We start from the raw sequence: 19,576 nt of genomic DNA on the forward strand, positions 1-19,576 counted from the left end.
CTTTTTCTCCATTTCCTTGCATTCTTGAAAAAAAAGTATTTCTTTCTAACACTACGTTTATCTTTTTCCAAATGTATCTCTAATTTGTTTATAGTGTCTTAATATACATTCTCATCATCATCAGTGTCTCCATCATCCTGGGGAGACTCTGTGATGTTGTCATTCATAATTTTTGCTTCCTTCTACCCCTAGATTGTGTAGTAATATGTGTTGTTTATGCAGTGAGGAGAATCCCCCCACCCAATAGCTATGAGATAAAATTCAAAGTATCCTTTCCATTGTTTCCAAGTTAGATTTGGTTCTCCTACACCATTTAACAACAGAGCTGGATGTGACACATTTGTTGCAGCCATTTTGTACAGATAAAGTGCTATGGGATGATTGAACAGGACAGGTAATAACTACTATAGTTTGTGCTACCAAAAATGTGATTGTCATGCAGCGTTGCAAATATGATTTATATGTCCTTAAACCAACACAAAATTTACGGCCTGAAATACTAGCCCAAGAAGATAGTGAGATCCCTTGAGTAACTCACAAGAGTTGCTGAAAAAACTTGCCCCAATGATCTGTGTCTACCAGAGATAGGTTGTAGAAAAGCTGAACAAATGAATCAATTGACAGTTGTGCACTATAAATAGAGTGGAGAATTACACAAAGAGAGTTTTCAAGGAGGGACACTAGGAGGTGTAAAAATACTCTCACCGTTGGTTACAATAATTTGTCCGTATGTACCACTGCCATTGGAGAATTGGTTGGGGGTGGTGGTGAGGCTGTCTCCACACAGCAAAGATCGTTGCCAGTGTTAAGAAGTGAAGACACTGGTAAAGGTCAGAAGAGTCTTTATTAACATCAATACACCACCACAGGTTCCAGTCAGCTGTAGAACCTTCAGGTGACAATGCTCTGGGCACATTCCAACAGGATCATCAAAATATCAAAGGGGGAGTGAAGAGGAGAAAAGTAGAATCGTCCTCCTCTTGATATCGTTTTCCAACAAAGGTATTCTACCATTATCTACATGAACATATATATGTGCATAAGTGTGTGCTTAATCTTACACGTGGTGTTTAAATGAGGGTGTCGGGAAAAATCAGAAGACCTTCTCTTATTTGCAGGAAGGACAGTGTTAATTAAAAAAAAATACCCCTCACACACTGAAACCTGATTCAGTGTCATGCTTCATCATTCGGGTATACCCGCCCCTCTACGGGACTGGGCGTGCTACGACCTACATAGACGCGGGAGCACTTAATTTAGTGTTTAGTCTATATGTGTAGTGTGTGGGATCGTGAAAAACTATATATGTGATGATTTAAAAATTCTTTGGCTAGTGGAAAAAATATACTTTATTGACTTCCCTAGCTGAGAATAGTACAAAATGGGGAGGTGTAGATGGTATACTTTGATGGGTCACCTTCTACAAGGTCAATTTGACCAGAGAATTTTTCGGTCTTCTGATTTTTCCAGACATCATCATTTAAACACCATAAGTAAGATTAAGCACACACTTATGCACACATATATGTTCATGTAGGTAATGGTATAATCCCTTTGTTGAAAAACCACATTCCAACAGAGCCTGGACAGGAGAGGAAAAGGAATGTACCAACTAGGTAAATTATACCAATACCACTCTACAAGGGACTTATAAGTAAATGCAATATGCCAGTCTGGTTTAAACCGATTTATAATGTTTAAGGAAGTTTGCACAAGCACTATAGCACTGGTTAGCAGTGTTACAGTGTATAGTTCAACAAAAAAGCTGGGAAACAGACAAAAGGTTTATGGGAAGACCACCCTAGTGGAGAAGTGTGGCTCAATGATTAGAGCAGCAGACCCTGATGCAGAGGTCTAGCCCGGGATCAGGGTTCAATTCCCCGCCTCGGTGGGTCTTGGGCTCAAAATTCCACGGACCTGATAATTCTCGCCTCGGTGCCTATTCCAATCATGGAGTCCCACTCTGCAACTCTGGGCAATAGCTTGCTTAATCTCCACAACGGCCCCCACAACGCTAAGGATGCCTGGCCTCCACCTTGGGGGTGCCCAGGAGTGGACGCCTCACAGGGAAAGCCAGGATGGGTTCCACAGCGGTATTCGTACAAGCGCCTTGAGACCCTTGCGGGTGAGTAGTGCGCTATACAAGTATCAATTTACATTTACATTACATTACCCTAAGGCTCATAGGTCTAACATTAACGGCCTGATTACGAGTTTAGCGGTTGGGTTAATCCATCTCAAACGTGACTGATATTCCTTCTGCCGTATTACAAGTTCCATTGTATTCCATTGGATATCCAGACGGTGTGCGTGGAATCAGTCTCACACAGTTCTGATGGTTATGTTGTTGAACAGTTTTGCTTGGAGAAAGTATAATCCATACAACATGATTTAGCGACCTGAAGAGAAGAGTGAGGGAACTGCTGGCCAAACATAGGAAACACCTTAGCCACTGATGGAGGGCCTGCACCAGTATGAAAACCGGGGCACAGGGAGAAAACAGTCAACACCATAATAAATTCTGCAAGCCTTGAAGGAATTGCTTGCAGTGTTGGGGCTGAAGAGCAGCTTTTTAACCACCTCTTCGGTCAGAACCTGCAGCTCTCTTTCAAAAAATGTCAATTTGTACTGTCTTCCACATGCCATCTTTATAAGACAAATGCCTAAATGTAGCTGAATGCTGAATAGATTTGGTGTATAGAGATGGATGGTAATCCTCAAATTGTAAAAAGAATGCAAGCAGCAAAATGTATTTCATACAGAGGTCTCTGATTATAAGTCTGCACGTGGTAAGAAGACTGCCTTTGATTATACAAGAAGTGGCATATGTGTTTGGTACATTACAATTGCGTATTGCCTTATTCTTGTGCTTTCTTTTTTTTGGGCATGCACAGTTATTCTAGATGCTGTAACCCCAGGTTTGATACTTACAGACGAAATAGTGCATGCACGAACAGTTTCCTCACGTATATTTCGTATGTGAGTTTTCCACGCCTAATATTACTTCTGCATTCAACAGTTGATAAAACTGGGTAAGGTAAATCAAAGCAAACACAAAGAGATGATCAACGGAGTGCTGAAACTTTTCAAATACTCACCCCCAGTCACAGATCTGGGCTGAATCCATCCTCATTCTTTAGCTCACGTTGCCACCCCAGTCCAGACACAGCTATATGCAAATCAGTCTTGACCCTGTGCCTCATGGGAACAGTCCAGCCTGAACTGCCAAGCCATTTCTTCCCTGGACCGGAAACCAGCATCCTGGGACCGGTTTCGGGCTAACAGCCCTCTTCAGGCAGGCTAGCTTGAACCCAGTGGCAAAGTAAGCAAGGGACCCACGTCTGGGCATACTCTGCCAACTTAGGGCGAACAAAGTAGACTCAAATAGATGATGGACAGAGTGCTGAAACTTGTCAAACACTCACCCCCAGTCACAGATCTGGGTTGAATCCATCATCATTCTTTAGCACACTTTGCCACCCCAGTTCAGACACCGCTATATTCTAATCGGTCTTGACCCAGGTAAATCAAATACCATGGGACCCTGAAAAAAAATACATAATTGTGAACACCTCGAATGCGATTACCACCCAGTATCGACTTTACCTGACCCAGATTTTCCACCCTCACTTAGCATTTAACTTGGAATGATTTTTTTGTTTTAACAAAACAAAAAAGGGATTATAATTTAAGAGGTTCGTGATAAACATGCTAGTGAGTTCTATTAATTCCCCTGAGACATCATTGATACAATCATTGCTAAAGCTATTCCAATAATAACCATCACAATTCTGCTCAAGGTGCAACATATTCTGTATTACAGCTAACCTTATTTCTACAGCACATGCAAGCAGCTCTCCCACCTCCTGCCCAACTTCCAAAGAGCATGGGAAATGCATTCAGCTTTAATTCTCATGCAAACAGTTTAAGGTTCATTGGTCAATTTAATGGATTAAAGAGGTCCTATGGTGCCTGGGCCACCTTAGACTTTAGTACCCTCAGATTGATAGGAACTGTAAATGGGAATCAATTGCCAGTTTGTTGGGGTCAATGCACACCAATTCTAGGGTGCCGAGTAACTAGCTGAGCTATGTCACCAAAGTACAACTTTTCTCAATAAGTACATTTTAACCAGGTTATCCTTCTCCATGTTAAAATATTCTTGAAATAAAAGTAAAGTATTGCACTAAATGCTACGTGGTTGTTGGGCCAATGCATGAAATACTGTGGATGGAAATAGGAAGTTACCTGGAGATGGTAATGCGCAGTGTCAGGACGAAGTGTGTTTCGGATAGGTCTTAAAAGTGGTTTATTTTTTGTTTCAGGTTCCACTGCTCCTGGATGATGTCAGGCTCTCTTCTGAGATGCAGTTGCAACATTTTGAGCTAGATCAGAAGGGGTGTTGCATGAAAACAACGGGGTCAAGTGATGAAACATTTATGTCTCTTGGTAATATATTATTTTCCTCTTTCTTATCCAGGCTATTTGTTGATTTCTAGGCTGTTATATGCATAGTGGTTGTATATATCCAGCATGATCCAAAAACTCATTCATACTGAGTGGTGTGAGAAAGGAAAAGCTCAAGTCAGGATCCGTGATCTGTAGCCGCCTGTAAGTGATTAATTCATGTTCTCTAATTCAGTGGTAGTTAACTTATGGTCCAGGGACCTCGAGGATCCATAAAGCCTACTGACAGTGGCCATCTAGTAGTCATAGTTAGGACCTAGTTTCCATGGACAAAGCGTTTATTTTGCTAATAACTTTGGCGCGGTTTGATAAATCTTCAGGAAATGTTCGGAACTAGTTTGCCACTCCAGCTGCTGTCTTGAAAGTTTTGGGTTGATTCGTCAAGCGGAGGCCGAGACAAAAAAGGGGAGTTTTCCCCATGCAATTTCCCATAGGGATTTTAGACATGACCGCTTGACGGAACTACACCAAATTTGGCAGAGAGCTAGATCTTGGTCCAGAAAGATCTCTATTTGTGATTTGGTGTAAATCCATTTACAACCCCCCCACCCCTCCTCGGGCCAATTTCAACCCCTCGGACCGCCACCCCAGGGGCCCGGCCATCCATTTATATATTGGTAGGGGGCATGCGGCCCACCGGGGACCACCACCCCCAGGGCCTGGCAATCTATATTTTGGGAGCGGGGCATGCGGCCCCTCTCCTGGGCCGATTTTGACCACAGGGACCCCCACATGCTAGGGCTTGGCCAAAACAATTAAGGGAAGGGGGGACCACAAGTGTTAAAAAATGGAAGAGGGGCTGCACGGCTCCCCTCTTGGTGCCATTATTGAACCCATTCCCCTAGGGTCAGGCTCAGCTATGCCCTGGGGTGCCCACCCCCAGGACGAAGGAATTTCCCTTCCCGCACCTGTGCAGGCAGAGGAAACCTCTGTTTGCTCTCGCTATGCAGGGGCAATTTTAAAGCTCCTGCCAAGCGAGAGCAAACAGTAAGTGCCCAGTGGGAGGTAGCAAGAAAGATACTCTTGCCCTGTAGCAGACTTCGTCTGTAGCAGACTTCATCTGTTTCAGATGAAAAAATTGCCGCCCCCCCCCCCCTAGGGGGTGGCATGTTTTACTGCTCCCGGGGTGGGGGAGCACTGCCGGCTCCCGCTGAAGGCAGGGATTTGGCTTGGGCTGCGGGGGCTTTGAGGCTCTTCCCTGCGCCCCCCAGCAAAGAGGAAATGGGTGCCCTGGGTGGGGTTCAAGGGCATCCACACTTCACTGGCCAGGCCCTGGAGGGATGGGCTCCCTAAGCCCATATTGTGCCAGGAGGGGGGCTGTGTGCCATTCTTTATTTGGCTGGGCCAGGGACATGGGGTCCCCGTGGCAGATTTTTGGTCTGAGAAGGGGGGCCTTCACCCCAATTATTGATTTCATTGGCCCTTAGGGATGGGGTACCCGGGGCCACTATTGGCCCAAGAAGGAGGGTTGCTTGCCCTTCTCACCCATCAGAAAATTGCCCGGCCTTGGTAGATGGGGTCAACAGGGCTGAAATTGGCCTGGGGCTGTATGACTGCGTGATCCCTACCCATTTACAGTAAGACCAGGCCCCAGGGCCAAAATATGGCTGTGGAGGGGAACAGGCACTCTCACTCCCTAAAAAATGTGGTGGGTCCCGGGGGGATAGGATCCCTGGGGCTGAAATTGTCCCGGGTAGCGGAGCTGTGTGCCCCCCACACAGGTCGACTGCCTTTGGGGTGTAAGCTACAGGGCCTGGCCTTCGGCCTTTCATTGCGTGGGATTGGCTCCATGCTGGGGTTGGCCATTGGGCCTATCCTGTGGCCAGGCTTTGCGTGGCATGAGATTTGCTGGATGTGGGGTTTGACCTTGGGGCCTTTCTTGCAGCCAGGCTGTGTACAGCATGGTGTTGGCTGCATGCAGGGGTTGGCCACAGACAAGGCTCTGTGGTCAACTCCTGCTGCTTAAAAAATGGCGCCTAACCAGGCATGCTGATGTCAAATATTTTCCTTCTGCGCCAGCCAGCACTGATCCGAAGAGCTACCGCTCTGTTGCTTTTTGACAAGGCTTTTTTCAATGTTTTGTTGACTTCTGAGGTTTACCTCCTGGTGTGTTGAGGATGTCCGCACGCAAGTCAGGTTTTAAGACCTGCAGTGCTTGTCACGAACCGATTTTGATGATGGACCCACACCCTGTCTGCACTAAGGCATGCTCCGATTGCTGGGCCATGACTCTAAAGGCTTTGAGGGATCGGTCCCTAAAGCTGCTTGCCGCCCGGCATGCGACTCCGCGGCAGTCAAGATCCTGGTTAAGTGGAAGGTCCTGGGGTTGTTCACGTAGTTTGAAGTCATCTTTGTCCCACTCAGAGTCATCAGGACATCGAGCAATCTAGACCTTCCCCGGTCCCGACAGAGATGCTTCCAGTGCCACCTGGCAGTGCCGTTCCATTGTGATCCCTGATGCCGTCATGGAGCTGTGGGGGGGAGGGTTGGGGCGTCTCCCATGCCTCTCAGAGTGGAACCTGAGCCTTATTTTCACCAACAATGTCTTGGGGAAGTCTGAGAGGAGTCTGGACCCATTCCCGTGCTGTCAGGAGAAATCGAGGAAGCTGTTAGGAGCTACAGTAGCTGGATCAACAAAGCGGTTGATTATCTCACCCCTTTGGTGTCGCCTAGACGTGATAGGAACTCCCCACAAAGCCTTGGTTTCTGGCCCTCTAAAAGCAGAGAAACAACAGTGCAAAAAGCTTGAACGCACATGGAGACCTACCTATAGTCCAAACGATAGAGTAATCTTTTAAAAGGCTCAAAAGAAATACCATGCTTCAATTTTTAGAGCTAAAAGCCTTCATTATGCTGAGCGTATTGCTCATTCTGGCAATAATGGCAGAGACATTTTTGCAAAGCTGAGGTCACTGTCCCTGCACCGTCCCATGAATGGTGCGAGGAACTTTCTAGTTTCTTTTTCAACAAGGTTCGTGCTATAAAAGCACATTTTGGTGCTTGTGAAAGCCAGCTGCTGGTAATATACTCTCCTACTATGAAGATTACCACCCCTCCTGTTATACTGGAGGTATTTGAAGCCATACCCGTGAGTGACTCACTGGCAGCCTTAAAAACTCTTAAATCTGGCTTGCCTATTGATCCCTGCCTGTCTAAACTATTGGTAGATGCAACCGAGGTTATTAACCCCATGGTTAATAGCCTGCTCAATTTATCCCTATCGTCAGCCAGCGTACCTTCTGCCTGGAAACAGGCTATGATTGTTCCCCTACTCAAGAAGGGTGAAGTATAAATCTCTGGTAATTGTTCACTCCGCTCTCTATGGGCATTGCCCAACCTATCTGAGAGCAAGATTTAGGTTCTAAACTCCGGCTAGGCAGTTAAGTTCATCCACCAAGCTTATGGCATGCGTCCCCAGGTTTCGCAAGCAGAGGATCGGTAGCTGCTCCCTCTAACGGATGGGTGGTGTAGCCTGGAATAAACTCCCAGTGGAGCTGCGTGCGATGAGTGACCCTAAGGTTTTCACCAATATCTCGAGGCAGTACTGAGCGGAGGATTGCATCAGATCAAACATCAACCAGTGGCCTTAAAACAGCAGGGTTTGTTTAGTCTTTGTCCCGGGATCGTCGCCCTAAGGCATGCTCGCCCGATTTAGAGTTGGTTCATTGAAGACCAAGGAGCATCAGCATTAACTCGGACAGTACCAAGATGGCCGCCAAACTGAAGCTGGAGAAGAAGCTCCCACGGCCGGGATCATTAGCAGTCCACCAACGTTTTAACCAACAGCGCCTCAAGAATTGTCCTCATTTTGTTGAGACTAATTTATCTTTAAGAGAAGAGTGAGAGTGATATAGGAGGTGGCCCGCCTGATCCTAAAATGGCGGCAGTTTCTCCCCCTTGTTGCTATAATACAGCTATACTCTCCTCCTTGTCGGGAGGCGAGCGGTCACTGGCTCTGGCCTCTAGCTGCCCCATTGCTCAACAAACCCCCCTTCGAGCGAAAGGTAACATTCGGACTGGTCGAATGTAACGCCAATGTCAGAAATCCATTGCCTGACCTCTAGATGACTGCCATAGTAGTCCCTACCACGTTGTGCTACTACTCTGGGACATAAACCAGACTTCGACCTCACCTTAATCCTAGCCCCCATCATGATTACCTGTCAGGACTAGAACTTGTTGAACTTTCCTCCGACAGTGAAGACCTAGCTTTTTGGCTAATGCTCGGTGGAGCTACTTGATGAAGAGATGGGTTGTGGACTTCCCCCTTGGCAGTCACCTACCCAGCCGGACCTTGGACAGACCTTCCTTTGTCTCTCTGTCGTATTTCCCTCCTTCCCCTTCACCCTGCCCCCCTTCCCCTCTATGCTCCATTCATTCCATCTTCTATGTTTTTTAAATGTTTTTCTGGGGAAACCTAGATATTTGGCTGATGGCTATTGAGGAGATGGGCTGTTAACATCCCCCTTGGCTGTCACCTACCCAGCCGGACCTTGAGCAGACTTTTCCCTTCGTCTCTCCATTGTATCTCCCTTCTACTCCATTACACTACCCCCTTACCCTGTTATCCTACCCCTTTAACCCGATTACCCTGCCCCCTTACCCCATCTACGCTCCTTTGACCTCATCCTCAATCATCTTTATATGTTTCCTTTAATTGAGGTAACCTGTAACTGATGTGATTTTGGAACACTGGAAATTCATGTAAAGCGCTCTGATACCTTCTGGAATAAACTGTTTTTTTCCCTCAACGCTGAGACCTGAGCAACACGGCTGATGCCCATTGGAGCTGCTAGACAGCTATGTAGGAGATTGGCCCTGGTTTCCCCCTCGACCGTCACCTACCCAGCCGGACATTGGACACAGTTCCTCCTTGTCTCCCTGCATTTGGCTCCTTCCTCCTCCCTCCTCCGACGAACTCTCACAACATTGTTTTTGTTACTGTACTTTACTATGCTCCTGTAACTGCTGTAACTTGTAACACAACAATCCTAAATGTAAAGCGCTCTGATACCCCCTGAGATCTGGTTTGCGCTATATAAATCATTAAACAAACAAACATAAAGAGACTGAAGTCCCTACATTTTATACTGTTTTCTGTGCTCTCGTCTTCTAACCCATGTGGCCCACGCCAGGACACTCCTTGGAGTAGCTGTGCATGATACAAGTGTTGTTTAACATAACAGAGTGGTTTTGATGACAGTGGCCATTAGGGGCCACGCCTGCTGAAAATGACTGGCTTCCCAGGGTATGCCCAGGCTTCCCCCATGGACAAGCCCTTTGATGGCTCTTCACAGATCAGGCAGATTTGGTGCTGGAGCTCTTTAAGGATTCTCATGCTACATCCAAGTCTTTAGGCCTCTCTGCGGCCCCATGTCCATCTCAATATACTTTTGCTCCTTTCGTGGCTAGGTAAGGGGCTTCCAGCCGTGCCAATGCCAGCCCAGCCACCTCGTCGTGCAGGTTCTCCAGCCTCTCTGTGGCACCACCATTGCCTGAACAGTAGTTCAGGCAATGGTGGTGAGTCGGCTTGACTATGGGAACGCGTTGTTGGCTGAACTGGGGGAGACCACTCTAACCAAACTCCAAGTGATTCAAACTACGTCAGCAAGAATGGTTTTAAACCAACCCCCTGGAACCCCTTCTCTTCCACTTCTTAGAGAGCTGCACTGGCTTCCAGTGAAAAAGAGATCACTGTTCAAAATCTGCTGCCTCTCTTTTAAAGCTCTTAAAGGGGAAGGCCCCCCGCTATTTGCAAAACAAACTATCCAAGCACCGGTCTGAATGCAATTTAAGATCCAATTCACGAGCTTTCCTGAAGGTCCCACGCATCCGCTTAAGTCGCACAGGTGGTAGAGCTTTCTCCTATGTGGCTCCCAAATATTGGAACTCACTTCCTGAGACTTTGCATAAATCTACATCTCTTATGGCCTTCAGGAAACAAATAAAAACCTTTTTGTTCTAATTAGGTCATTTTTCTCGAGCAAACACCAACTTGATCCTCCTTACGTTATCCCTTAGGTCAAGCGCTGAGATGCCCCTGGGTGAGTCACGCGCTTTTCAAAAAAAACCTAACATAGCAAAACATAACAGGGTGTGGTACCCACAGACCTCGTGTATCAGGTGGCCAACTCTTGCAACATTGTTTTTGTTACTGTACTTTACTATGCTCCTGTAACTGATGTAACTTGTAACACAACAATCCTAAATGTAAAGCGCTCTGATACCCCCTGGGGTCTGGTTCGCGCTATATAAAACATAAAAACAAACAAACAGTCCGGTCAGTCCACCCCCACTAAGACTGCAACAGCGTCCAAACCCTCCTAGTCTTCATGATTACTACCATTGGCACCCAGTTGGCAGCAGGATTCGCCATCACCTGCCCCGCTGACAGTCCAGAACATTGGACAGGTGGGTTTTGCAGATTGTCCAAAGGGGCTACTCCCTACCCTTCAAGACTACCCCTCCTCCATGCCACCATCTCATGATAGGCTGATGGAGGATAATCTGTCAATTCTCCACAAGGAGGTCTCGGCTCCGGACATATATAGTGTTAGAAGAAGTTGAAGAACAAGATCAGATCAAAGAAGAAGCTGGTATAGAGGAAAGTGAAGGAGACAGTTTTGAGCCACCTTAAAAGAACTGTGTAAATTAAGGCCATAGGGAGGGTGTGAGTGCCAGAAGTAGGCTGTGGTTATTTTACCCGCTACTTTCTGGTTCCTAGAAAAGACAAGGGCCTTTGTCCTATCCTCAATTTCTGAACTCTCAATCTCTTCCTTAAGAAGGAGAAATTTTAAATGCTCACGTTGGCTCAGGTCTGGTGTGCCCTGGAGACTGGATGGTAGAGTTGGACTTGCAGGATGCCTATTTTCACATACACACACTGCTTGTCCATTAGTGTTCTCTGTGGTTTACGGTAGGCCACAATAATTTTCAGTTCACTGTATTCCCGTTTGGCTTTACCAGCGCCCCTCGGGTGTTCACCAAGATACTTTGGGTTCTTCCTTACCTTTGAAAACCTTCAGTATTGACTTATCATAACGTGTGCACAGGACTTGTGTTGTGTTCACCAAGGTGATGACAGTGGTTGCAGATCATCTGTGGATATCAGGGGTTCCATAATTCACCTATCTCGATGACTGGCTGTTGAAGGCAGGCTTGCCCCAGGCTGTCCTCTCCCGCCTCCAGAGTATGGCAAACCTCCTGCACTCACTGGAGTGCACTATCAATGTGCCAAAGATGCTCTCTTCGGGGCTGTTCTAGACACAGTGCTGTTTCAGGAATCTCTTCCCTAGCGACGGTTCCAAGATATTCAGGCTATGAAGCAGATATTTCAGCCTCCATTATGGGTTTCGGTGAGACTGACTCGGACGTTGCTGGACCTCATGGCGTGCATCCTGCTGGTGACACATGCCACATGGCATATGCAGGCGCTGCTGTGGGACCTGAAGTTCCAGTGGGTTCGGCATCAGGAGAATCTCTCCGACCCGGTCCAGATCTTTCGGGGGGAACTGCAAACAATCTCCAGTGGTGCCTCATGCACCGCGATTGGGTCGGGGTAAAGGCAAACCCCTCTCCCTTCCCCAACCAAATCTCACAGTATTGACAGATGTCACTCCTGGGATGGGTTGGGCATCTGGGAGAGGTAATAGATCGGAAGACACTGGTGTCCAGTGGAATCTCGACTCCACATAAAACATTTGCAGCTCTGTGCGATCCAACTGGCATTGAAGGCCTTTCTCTGCTCCATTAGTAGGCAGGCTAGTGCAAGTGTTCATGGACAACACCACTGCCATGTAGTATTGCAATAAGCAGGACGGGGTAGGGTCATGGACCCTTTGTCAAGAGGCCTTGGGCCTTTGGATGTGGCTGGAATACCAGGGCATATCTCTGGTGGTTCAGCATCTGCCTGGCAGGCAGAGGAGGCAGACAACAATGCCTAGTGGTTCACGAATGGCATCTCTATCCAGAGGTGGTGCATGGTCTCTTTCAGCAGTGGGGAGAGCCTTGGTTATATCTGTCTCTTACTTGGCTCATTTAATACTACTAAACATGTCACCTTGTATTAAGGTAGTTTCATGAGAATTCTTACTGGTTTGCCAAATCCTTCAGCATGACACAGGGTGTTTTTCTCCTCATACCCATCACGTACTAATCTATGGAAAGATATTATAGATTACCCTAGTACATCTGGCATGTCTGGGGTCACCTGACCCAAGTTGTGGGCCTTCTTCACAACTCCCTCAACATTTCGTTAAAAAATTGTATTCTAAAAATTGGGATATGACTCTGTTTTAGATACTGTGCCCTGAAGAAGTCTACTGTGACAAGAACAGCTTGAGCCGAACAACATGTTGGCAAGGGGCTTGTATATTTACAAGGAAATAAAAGACCTATTGAAATCACGACTCAATTTATCTCTGTGTACCTGGAGAACATTGTTGATTCTAGAACTTTTTCTGATTGAGAAAGAATGGATGGCTCTTCTTTCTCCTGACCACCAGATAATACTTGGTAATTAATTTAATAAGACTTAGAAACGTTGTCTATACTCGTATGGTAGAGTGTGCCAACTTCTCCAACCATAACACCCTATCCATTTGTTTAATCCTTGTGACACCGAGAGTCTGGTTTCCCCCGCCACTGAGCATGACCATCGATCCTTTAATCAGGCTGCTCCTTAAAGAAGATCTTCAGTCGCAGCAGCTGGGGAGGGTTCTCCACCCGAACCTGTCAACTCTCTGCCTTATTGCTTGGAGCTAGAGCAGCAACAGTTTGCAGCTTTTGACCTTCCTCCTGAAGTCTGTACCATTATCTTGGCAGGCAGGCACCCCTCTACCAAGACTGTGTACGCCTGCTGTTGGAAGAAATTTGTTGCACTGTTATGTTTCATATAGGTAACCTAATATAGGCCCAGGTAACATCATACCTTTTCGCCTACATCACTTCCCCTCCATTTAACAGTAACGAGCCTTCTAGGGATTGAACGCCTTTTATGGACTGAACCTTTTACCTAGTTCTAGGCCTGGGTGCAGAAGAAGGGTTTTTCCTGAACAATAGTGTTCTATGAGTTCATCTTTAGATAACACAGTATGCATGAATATTCCTAAGGCTACTTGGAAACCCAGCAGGGGCTATACCACCTTCCTAATATCTACGGACAAGGTTCATCAAACACATCATCCTCATACCCAACAATGATTAACACAAGGGACAAAGGGACTCTAAATACTTTTCTGTATAAATACAGCACCTCTTGTTAGCTGTAGTCAGATGGTACCAAGACTTCCAGGCTGACACATTGACCAGAGACGCTGAGGCTCCTGCATGCAGATGCTCCAGCTGACAGTGGTCTGAACATCCCTTGCAGGGTGTCCAACTCGAGACAAAGAAGGGCTCTGACATTTCTCACACTGAAGGTAATGGGGTTGGACTACATCCTAGAAGGATTCTTGACTTTTGCACCTCTCACATGCTAGGTACACATAGGTACATCTAGATAGGCATCGTAGGAGTACGCGTACTTTTATCATGCATTTATATTTATTCATGCTAATTGCACAATGGTAGAACTGTACTATCCATTTATATTCATAGTACTGTTAATCATATATCTCTGCTACTGTCTCATATTTGTTACTGCTCATATATTCTACACATGAGTAACAACTGTTCAATAAACCTTTTATTGAAACGCCTAGACTGTTTATTCTGTCTACCTGAGATAAACTGAACGAGCAGGAATGACTGAGCGAAAAGTAGTACATTGTTTCCACGATCTTGAGGGATTAGGGTTTTCATGTTCTGAGGCTGCCCGAAACTAATCTCTCCCCGATAAGAGGAAACCCTAGTGGCACTGTGAACTAGCTCATGCAAAAACCGGCTAACATACGCAGTGGGGGTGCTCAGTTAGTTTGCCACCAATCCCACAGTTTATGTTATCCAAATGCGCAGGTCCTCCATGGTTACTATAGGAGCTACACAACATGGCACCAGCAACGTTGGTATGGCTTTTAATTAACAATAGAATCTGAGTAGTTCAGTCGTGCTAATTCTCTGAGACCGCTGCTCACAAAACACTAGAGACGTCTGGAGTAGGTGGGCACAAACTCTGCCACAGCTGACTAGGCGCAATATCCTATTTATTGGCTCTTGGTTAATCAACCTTGAAGGACATAGTGTTCCTAAATTGTTCATAACACCTTATCTTAGTTCCCGTAAATAAACTTCTTCGTTTCAAAGTGACTGAGACTGGGGCTGAAATTAACGTAGTTATAGATCTGCACCTCTCATGAGAAGAAGAGGTGGATGGAATTCTCATTCCACCTAAATTCATACGTACTATCACCCTAAAACTACTAGAACCTGGTTTAACACCTAGTAGCCTTTGTGATTGAGGCTTGCAAATCAAACAAAACAGAGGTATTCTATTTGTGGGTTATATTCCCAGAAGCAGATGCTAGAACACACACATTTCACTCTTACTCAGAGGGAAATGCACCAACGGAATACGGTCCCTGCGAGGACATAGAGGTTCCGCTCACTTACTAGGAACATTTTTACTGGTTTAAAGGCGCCCTACCCCACATAAGAAACAGAGTAAGATTAGACCCACTCTGAGGAGACTGGGCAACAAGGCCTGTACTAGCAGGCTACATGCCGCATCCTGACATTGATACAATACCACAGCCTGAATTATTCATACAACACAAAGATCTAATTCGATTCTACAGAAACTTGACTCAATATGTCATGAGGACTTTTACAGTCCAACCAACAACAGTTGGAAATAATGGTACTCAATCCCAGGGTACACCAACTAAAATAACTCCACAAACATTATACGCGGTAATGGGCTAAATGCCCACGAAATGGGAACAAATACCATTCTGGGTAGCTCAGAAAATAATTCAGTTTGATGCTGTATTTCCAAATACTACCACATTTGAAAAACACAGAATGTTAACAATCTGCTTGCCCATGAGGATAATACCACAGTTAGAGGATTGTACCACTTGGGGTACAGTCTTTGCTGCCATATGTACCAGAACTCATGGTATTCCTTCATTAATGGTGATACCTGATGTACTGAGACAAATACAGTATTAAATAACTACGAACAGGTTTCGGCCATAATCCTGGCTAATATTAACGGGGAAGCAGCATCAGTGGCAATCCGCCAACGCCTAAGGGAGTTCAATCCTTTAGATCAACCACACAAACTAACCAAAATAATTGAAACTGCATACGAAGAACTAGGCAGAGACAGTTTGGGTGGGAAAGCTTTAAAACCACAGCTGATGGGCCGTCCTGAAAAGGACACTTCTAAGCAGACAACTGCTTCTTCTTCTTCTAGAAAGAAGTTGGATAATCTAAACAATCAAACTATACAGAAAAAAGATATTAATCCCGAGGTAGATCTCCTCCAAAGGAGCCCCCTGAAAAGAGGTATAATCTCAGGAATAGGGCTAATATTAGGAAACCTGACAGGTATCAGGATACTGATACACGTTCCTCTCGTTCCTTTCAGGGCTTTACAAAAACTTCAGAGAGAGGAGAACGGTCAGAACACAGAGAAGAGCGTACAAAGTCCAGAGACAAGCCGCACGCTCAAGAATACACTTCTAAAAAAGAAGACAAGTTGAAATGAAAACCTCAAGTTAAGAAAAAGAAAGATGCAGGTCTGAAGATCAGACCTGCCCAGAATACTGAGGACGCAGTTTCTGAACGGGGAATGGGCTCTGACGGTGCTAGACAGTACGGCAGAAGTAACAATAGCTCCCCAAAACCTGAAGGAATTTCTGGTGATCGCGGACTTGAATGATTACATCACAGTGGAAACAGCAGACACCAGGGTGCGTGTCCCACATAAGTTACACAAGATAACACTTCAAATGGAGGGGCACAAGCCCAGGAAAGGAAAGGGTCTCTTTTGGGAAATTCTGTTATCCGGTTATGACATTCTATTAGCAGAAAGATTGGCCGCCAGCATTCGGTAAGAGTGCCCGAGGGGAGAAAATGTAATTTTTCCATCTTTTTCCGACCTCTTTCCCATACATCTTAAACATGCAAATGCACGGAGTGGGCAGTAGCCCTTGCTCCGGTATTATACAAAAATCGCACCGGATGGGATGAGGATTCAGCCTACCACATGATCCCGTTAAAGGTTTCACCAAATGCTCAGAGGCAATACCCTATAAAGGAAGAAGCTAAAAAACAGGTCAGGGAGATCTTAGATCAACTTGAATATCAGGGGGTGATCAAAAATTGCACCTCACCAATGAACAATCATTTGTTTCTTGTATCAAAACCAGATAATTCATATAGTCTAGTTTTAGATTACAGACATTTAAACACTTGCACAAAGACATTTTCTCTCCAAAATGCACACAGTGTCACGAATCGATGAATAACATTGTGCGGAAAAAATACAAAACTACACTTGATATCTCAAATGGATTTTTCTGGCAAAATATAGTGCCTGAAAGCAGGTATTTGACCGCATTCTCAGCATTGCGGTCCCAGCAACAATTTTGTCGACTCCCCCAAGGGTATAAGAATAGCCCGGGGTATTTTCAGCAAGGGTAACAGAGTTACTACAAAATTTTGATGAAGAAGCATTGTCCTATGTGGATGATATTTATCTGACGGACGATGACTTAATGAGGCACTTGACCAGAGTGAGCACTATTATTATGGGATTCGCATCTGAGGCCTACAAATGTAACTTTAAAAAATCAAAAATAGCCCACCTCAGTGTCCTGTTTTTAGGATGCGAGCTCTCAAGTGAAGGAAAAAGTCTGGCAGCTACATTTTTAGAAAAGTGTGCGCTGCTCCAGCATCCAAAAACATTTTAAAAACTTACAATCAATACTGGGATTCCTAAATTGCGGCAGAACATACATTTTGGATTACGCAGAAAGAGTAAAACCTTTCTACGATTTAATAAAACCTGACTTTTCAGTTACACATTGGACACAGGAACATTCAAATATCCTATGTTCATTACAAGAAGACATGATTGCTTCCAAACACTTACAGACACGCGTAAACGTACACAACTTGGTGATCCATGTAATAGCAGGTCAATGCGGGTACACTTACTTTACCTTCAATGAAGGTGAAACTGTTCCAATCACATACAAACCACACCTGTACACAAACGCAGAAATGTGTTTCACTTCAACAGAAAAAATACGGACAGCTGTTCAAACTGCTGTAGGAAGAGAAAGAGCACGGGCTAAGGGGAAACACATAATTGTCGTAATCCCGGTAATGGCAGAGGCTGTTACGAAGACAAGCATTCCAAATGCGAAACCCTTATATCCGAGATAGATAAAATGGGCTAATTGTCTTACTGCAACAGAAGTTAAATATAGATTTGATCCACGTTTAAAAACACAAGCATTTCTGCAATATGAACAAGAATAGCCTCTCTTGCCTCTAGATCAGTTTGAATACATAATTTACACTGACGGGTCTGCGTAACCGGCCATAGGGAATAAGCAACAATACAGCTCGGCATGTGCAATCGTTAAAGGTCGCATGCAGGATTGAAAGTTCTAACCTAGTTGCACTAAAAGCAAATCTCTAGGAGACTGCACGGCTCAGTTTGCAGAACTAAAAGCACTGATACTGGCACTTGTAAATACGGATCGCAAATTCCCCACACTAATTGTGTGTGATTCCTTTTACTGTGTACAGTCGTACAATGAGTACTTACATCACTGGAAACTAAACGGGTTTAAAGCTGCGAAAGGTGGCATGCTGTCAGCATGTCCAGGACATACCGATTTAGCCCATCCCTAGTATTGTTGATGGGACGCATATCTTCATAGCGGGTCACCTCTATCCAATGAGCATTTGCTTTAGTTTGAAATAGTGGAACGAGCCCTCCAAAAAAGACCCGGGCATCGTTAAAAAGGCAGAACTCTTGGGGATTTTCAGTAAAGGCACTGTTGGCAAAATATTGAGCTGTTCGTCAGTGGCGGTGGAGTAAGGTGACATCACCTGTCATCGGGTGAGCGTGGATGTGAGATATAGTTGTTGCTAGTACGCCCAGGTGAATTTAATTTAATTTCACCAGTGTGCACAGGCCATTCCATTGAGAAGGCAGTTGGAGATAGGTGTGCTCTCCTCAAGCCCAATAGATGTCCATTAGAGAGGAGGTGCCAAATTGAAGATCCGAATTAAAAATGGTGCTATTACATCCAGTGTTGCGACCAACAGGTACCATTCCATTTCCTAGGAAATAAACAATAGGGGATTTTAGTTTGAATGCTCTTTTAGGTGTGAACATTTTCTTCCCTGGGGTGTACCTTCTGCTTTCTTTGGACCATATCTGTTTACAATCATCCTCAACCTCCCAATCAATCCCATCTTCATAATATGAATCTATGAAAGGGGTACCAAGGATGCTGTCTTGCAAAGCGTAAAGCTGGGAGCATGCCACTCATTATTGAAATAAACTTTTGCCCAAAGGTGTAATATTGTCCTGTTCTGACATGGCCATGTCTGTTGCATTGCATACCACTGAAGGGAATCCTACTGTAATGAATCCACGCTGCCTAATGTGAAATGCCCTAAGGTCCATGTTGGGTACTCCTCTTCCTCTCATTTCCTGTAGTACCCCTCAAAGTTTGCTATGCCAGATAACCTTGTGTGCAATGTAATTATAGTCCCATACTGTGGTGTTTACATATGCGGTCCCAATGTCCCAGTAAGAGACCTGCATTTGCCCTTGTATGCGGCAAAGGAACAGATGTAAAAGGCATTTGGCAATGTGAGGTGGGACTTCTTTCGGGAGAATCAACCGTTCTGCGCCTACAGCATGGAAAACGTATGAACACACATAACATGATGTGTTTGTAACCTGCTTGGCAACTGCTGTCCTATCCTTGTACCATAAGTTTTCTAATAGCGTGCTGTGGACCCCATGATCCCCCTCTGGACTCTGCTTCTGGAGTAGGGACTGGAGTAGGGATGTGCAGTGGTGCAAGATGGAGTTGATAACATGCTTAGGAAGCTGGGCTGGCGGGGCTGCTCTACGTCAGCAAGACAGCTGCAAAAGGGGTAATGTGATATCAATGGTACTGTTCCATTCTGTATA

At 45.3% G+C, this 19,576-nt stretch overlaps 1 protein-coding gene across 3 annotated transcripts in view; it reads left to right on the forward strand.

The window, feature by feature from the left end:
* The window catches only part of LOC147750874 (uncharacterized), a 118,945-nt gene that overhangs the window by 70,921 nt on the left and 28,448 nt on the right, over nucleotides 1–19,576 (forward strand). For all 3 annotated transcript variants that reach the window (XR_015299889.1, XM_086937185.1, XM_086937175.1), the window contains exon 2: nucleotides 4,326–4,449. Coding sequence is in view for 2 of the 3 variants with exons in the window: in XM_086937185.1 (XP_086793311.1) it covers nucleotides 4,326–4,449 (124 nt within the window). In the remaining variant the exon portion in view is untranslated. The remainder of the gene's footprint in view (nucleotides 1–4,325; nucleotides 4,450–19,576) is intronic.

The sequence above is a fragment of the Lissotriton vulgaris genome, chromosome 1_1 (assembly GCF_964263255.1).
Source record: "Lissotriton vulgaris chromosome 1_1, aLisVul1.2, whole genome shotgun sequence".
Classification (NCBI taxonomy): domain Eukaryota; kingdom Metazoa; phylum Chordata; class Amphibia; order Caudata; family Salamandridae; genus Lissotriton; species Lissotriton vulgaris.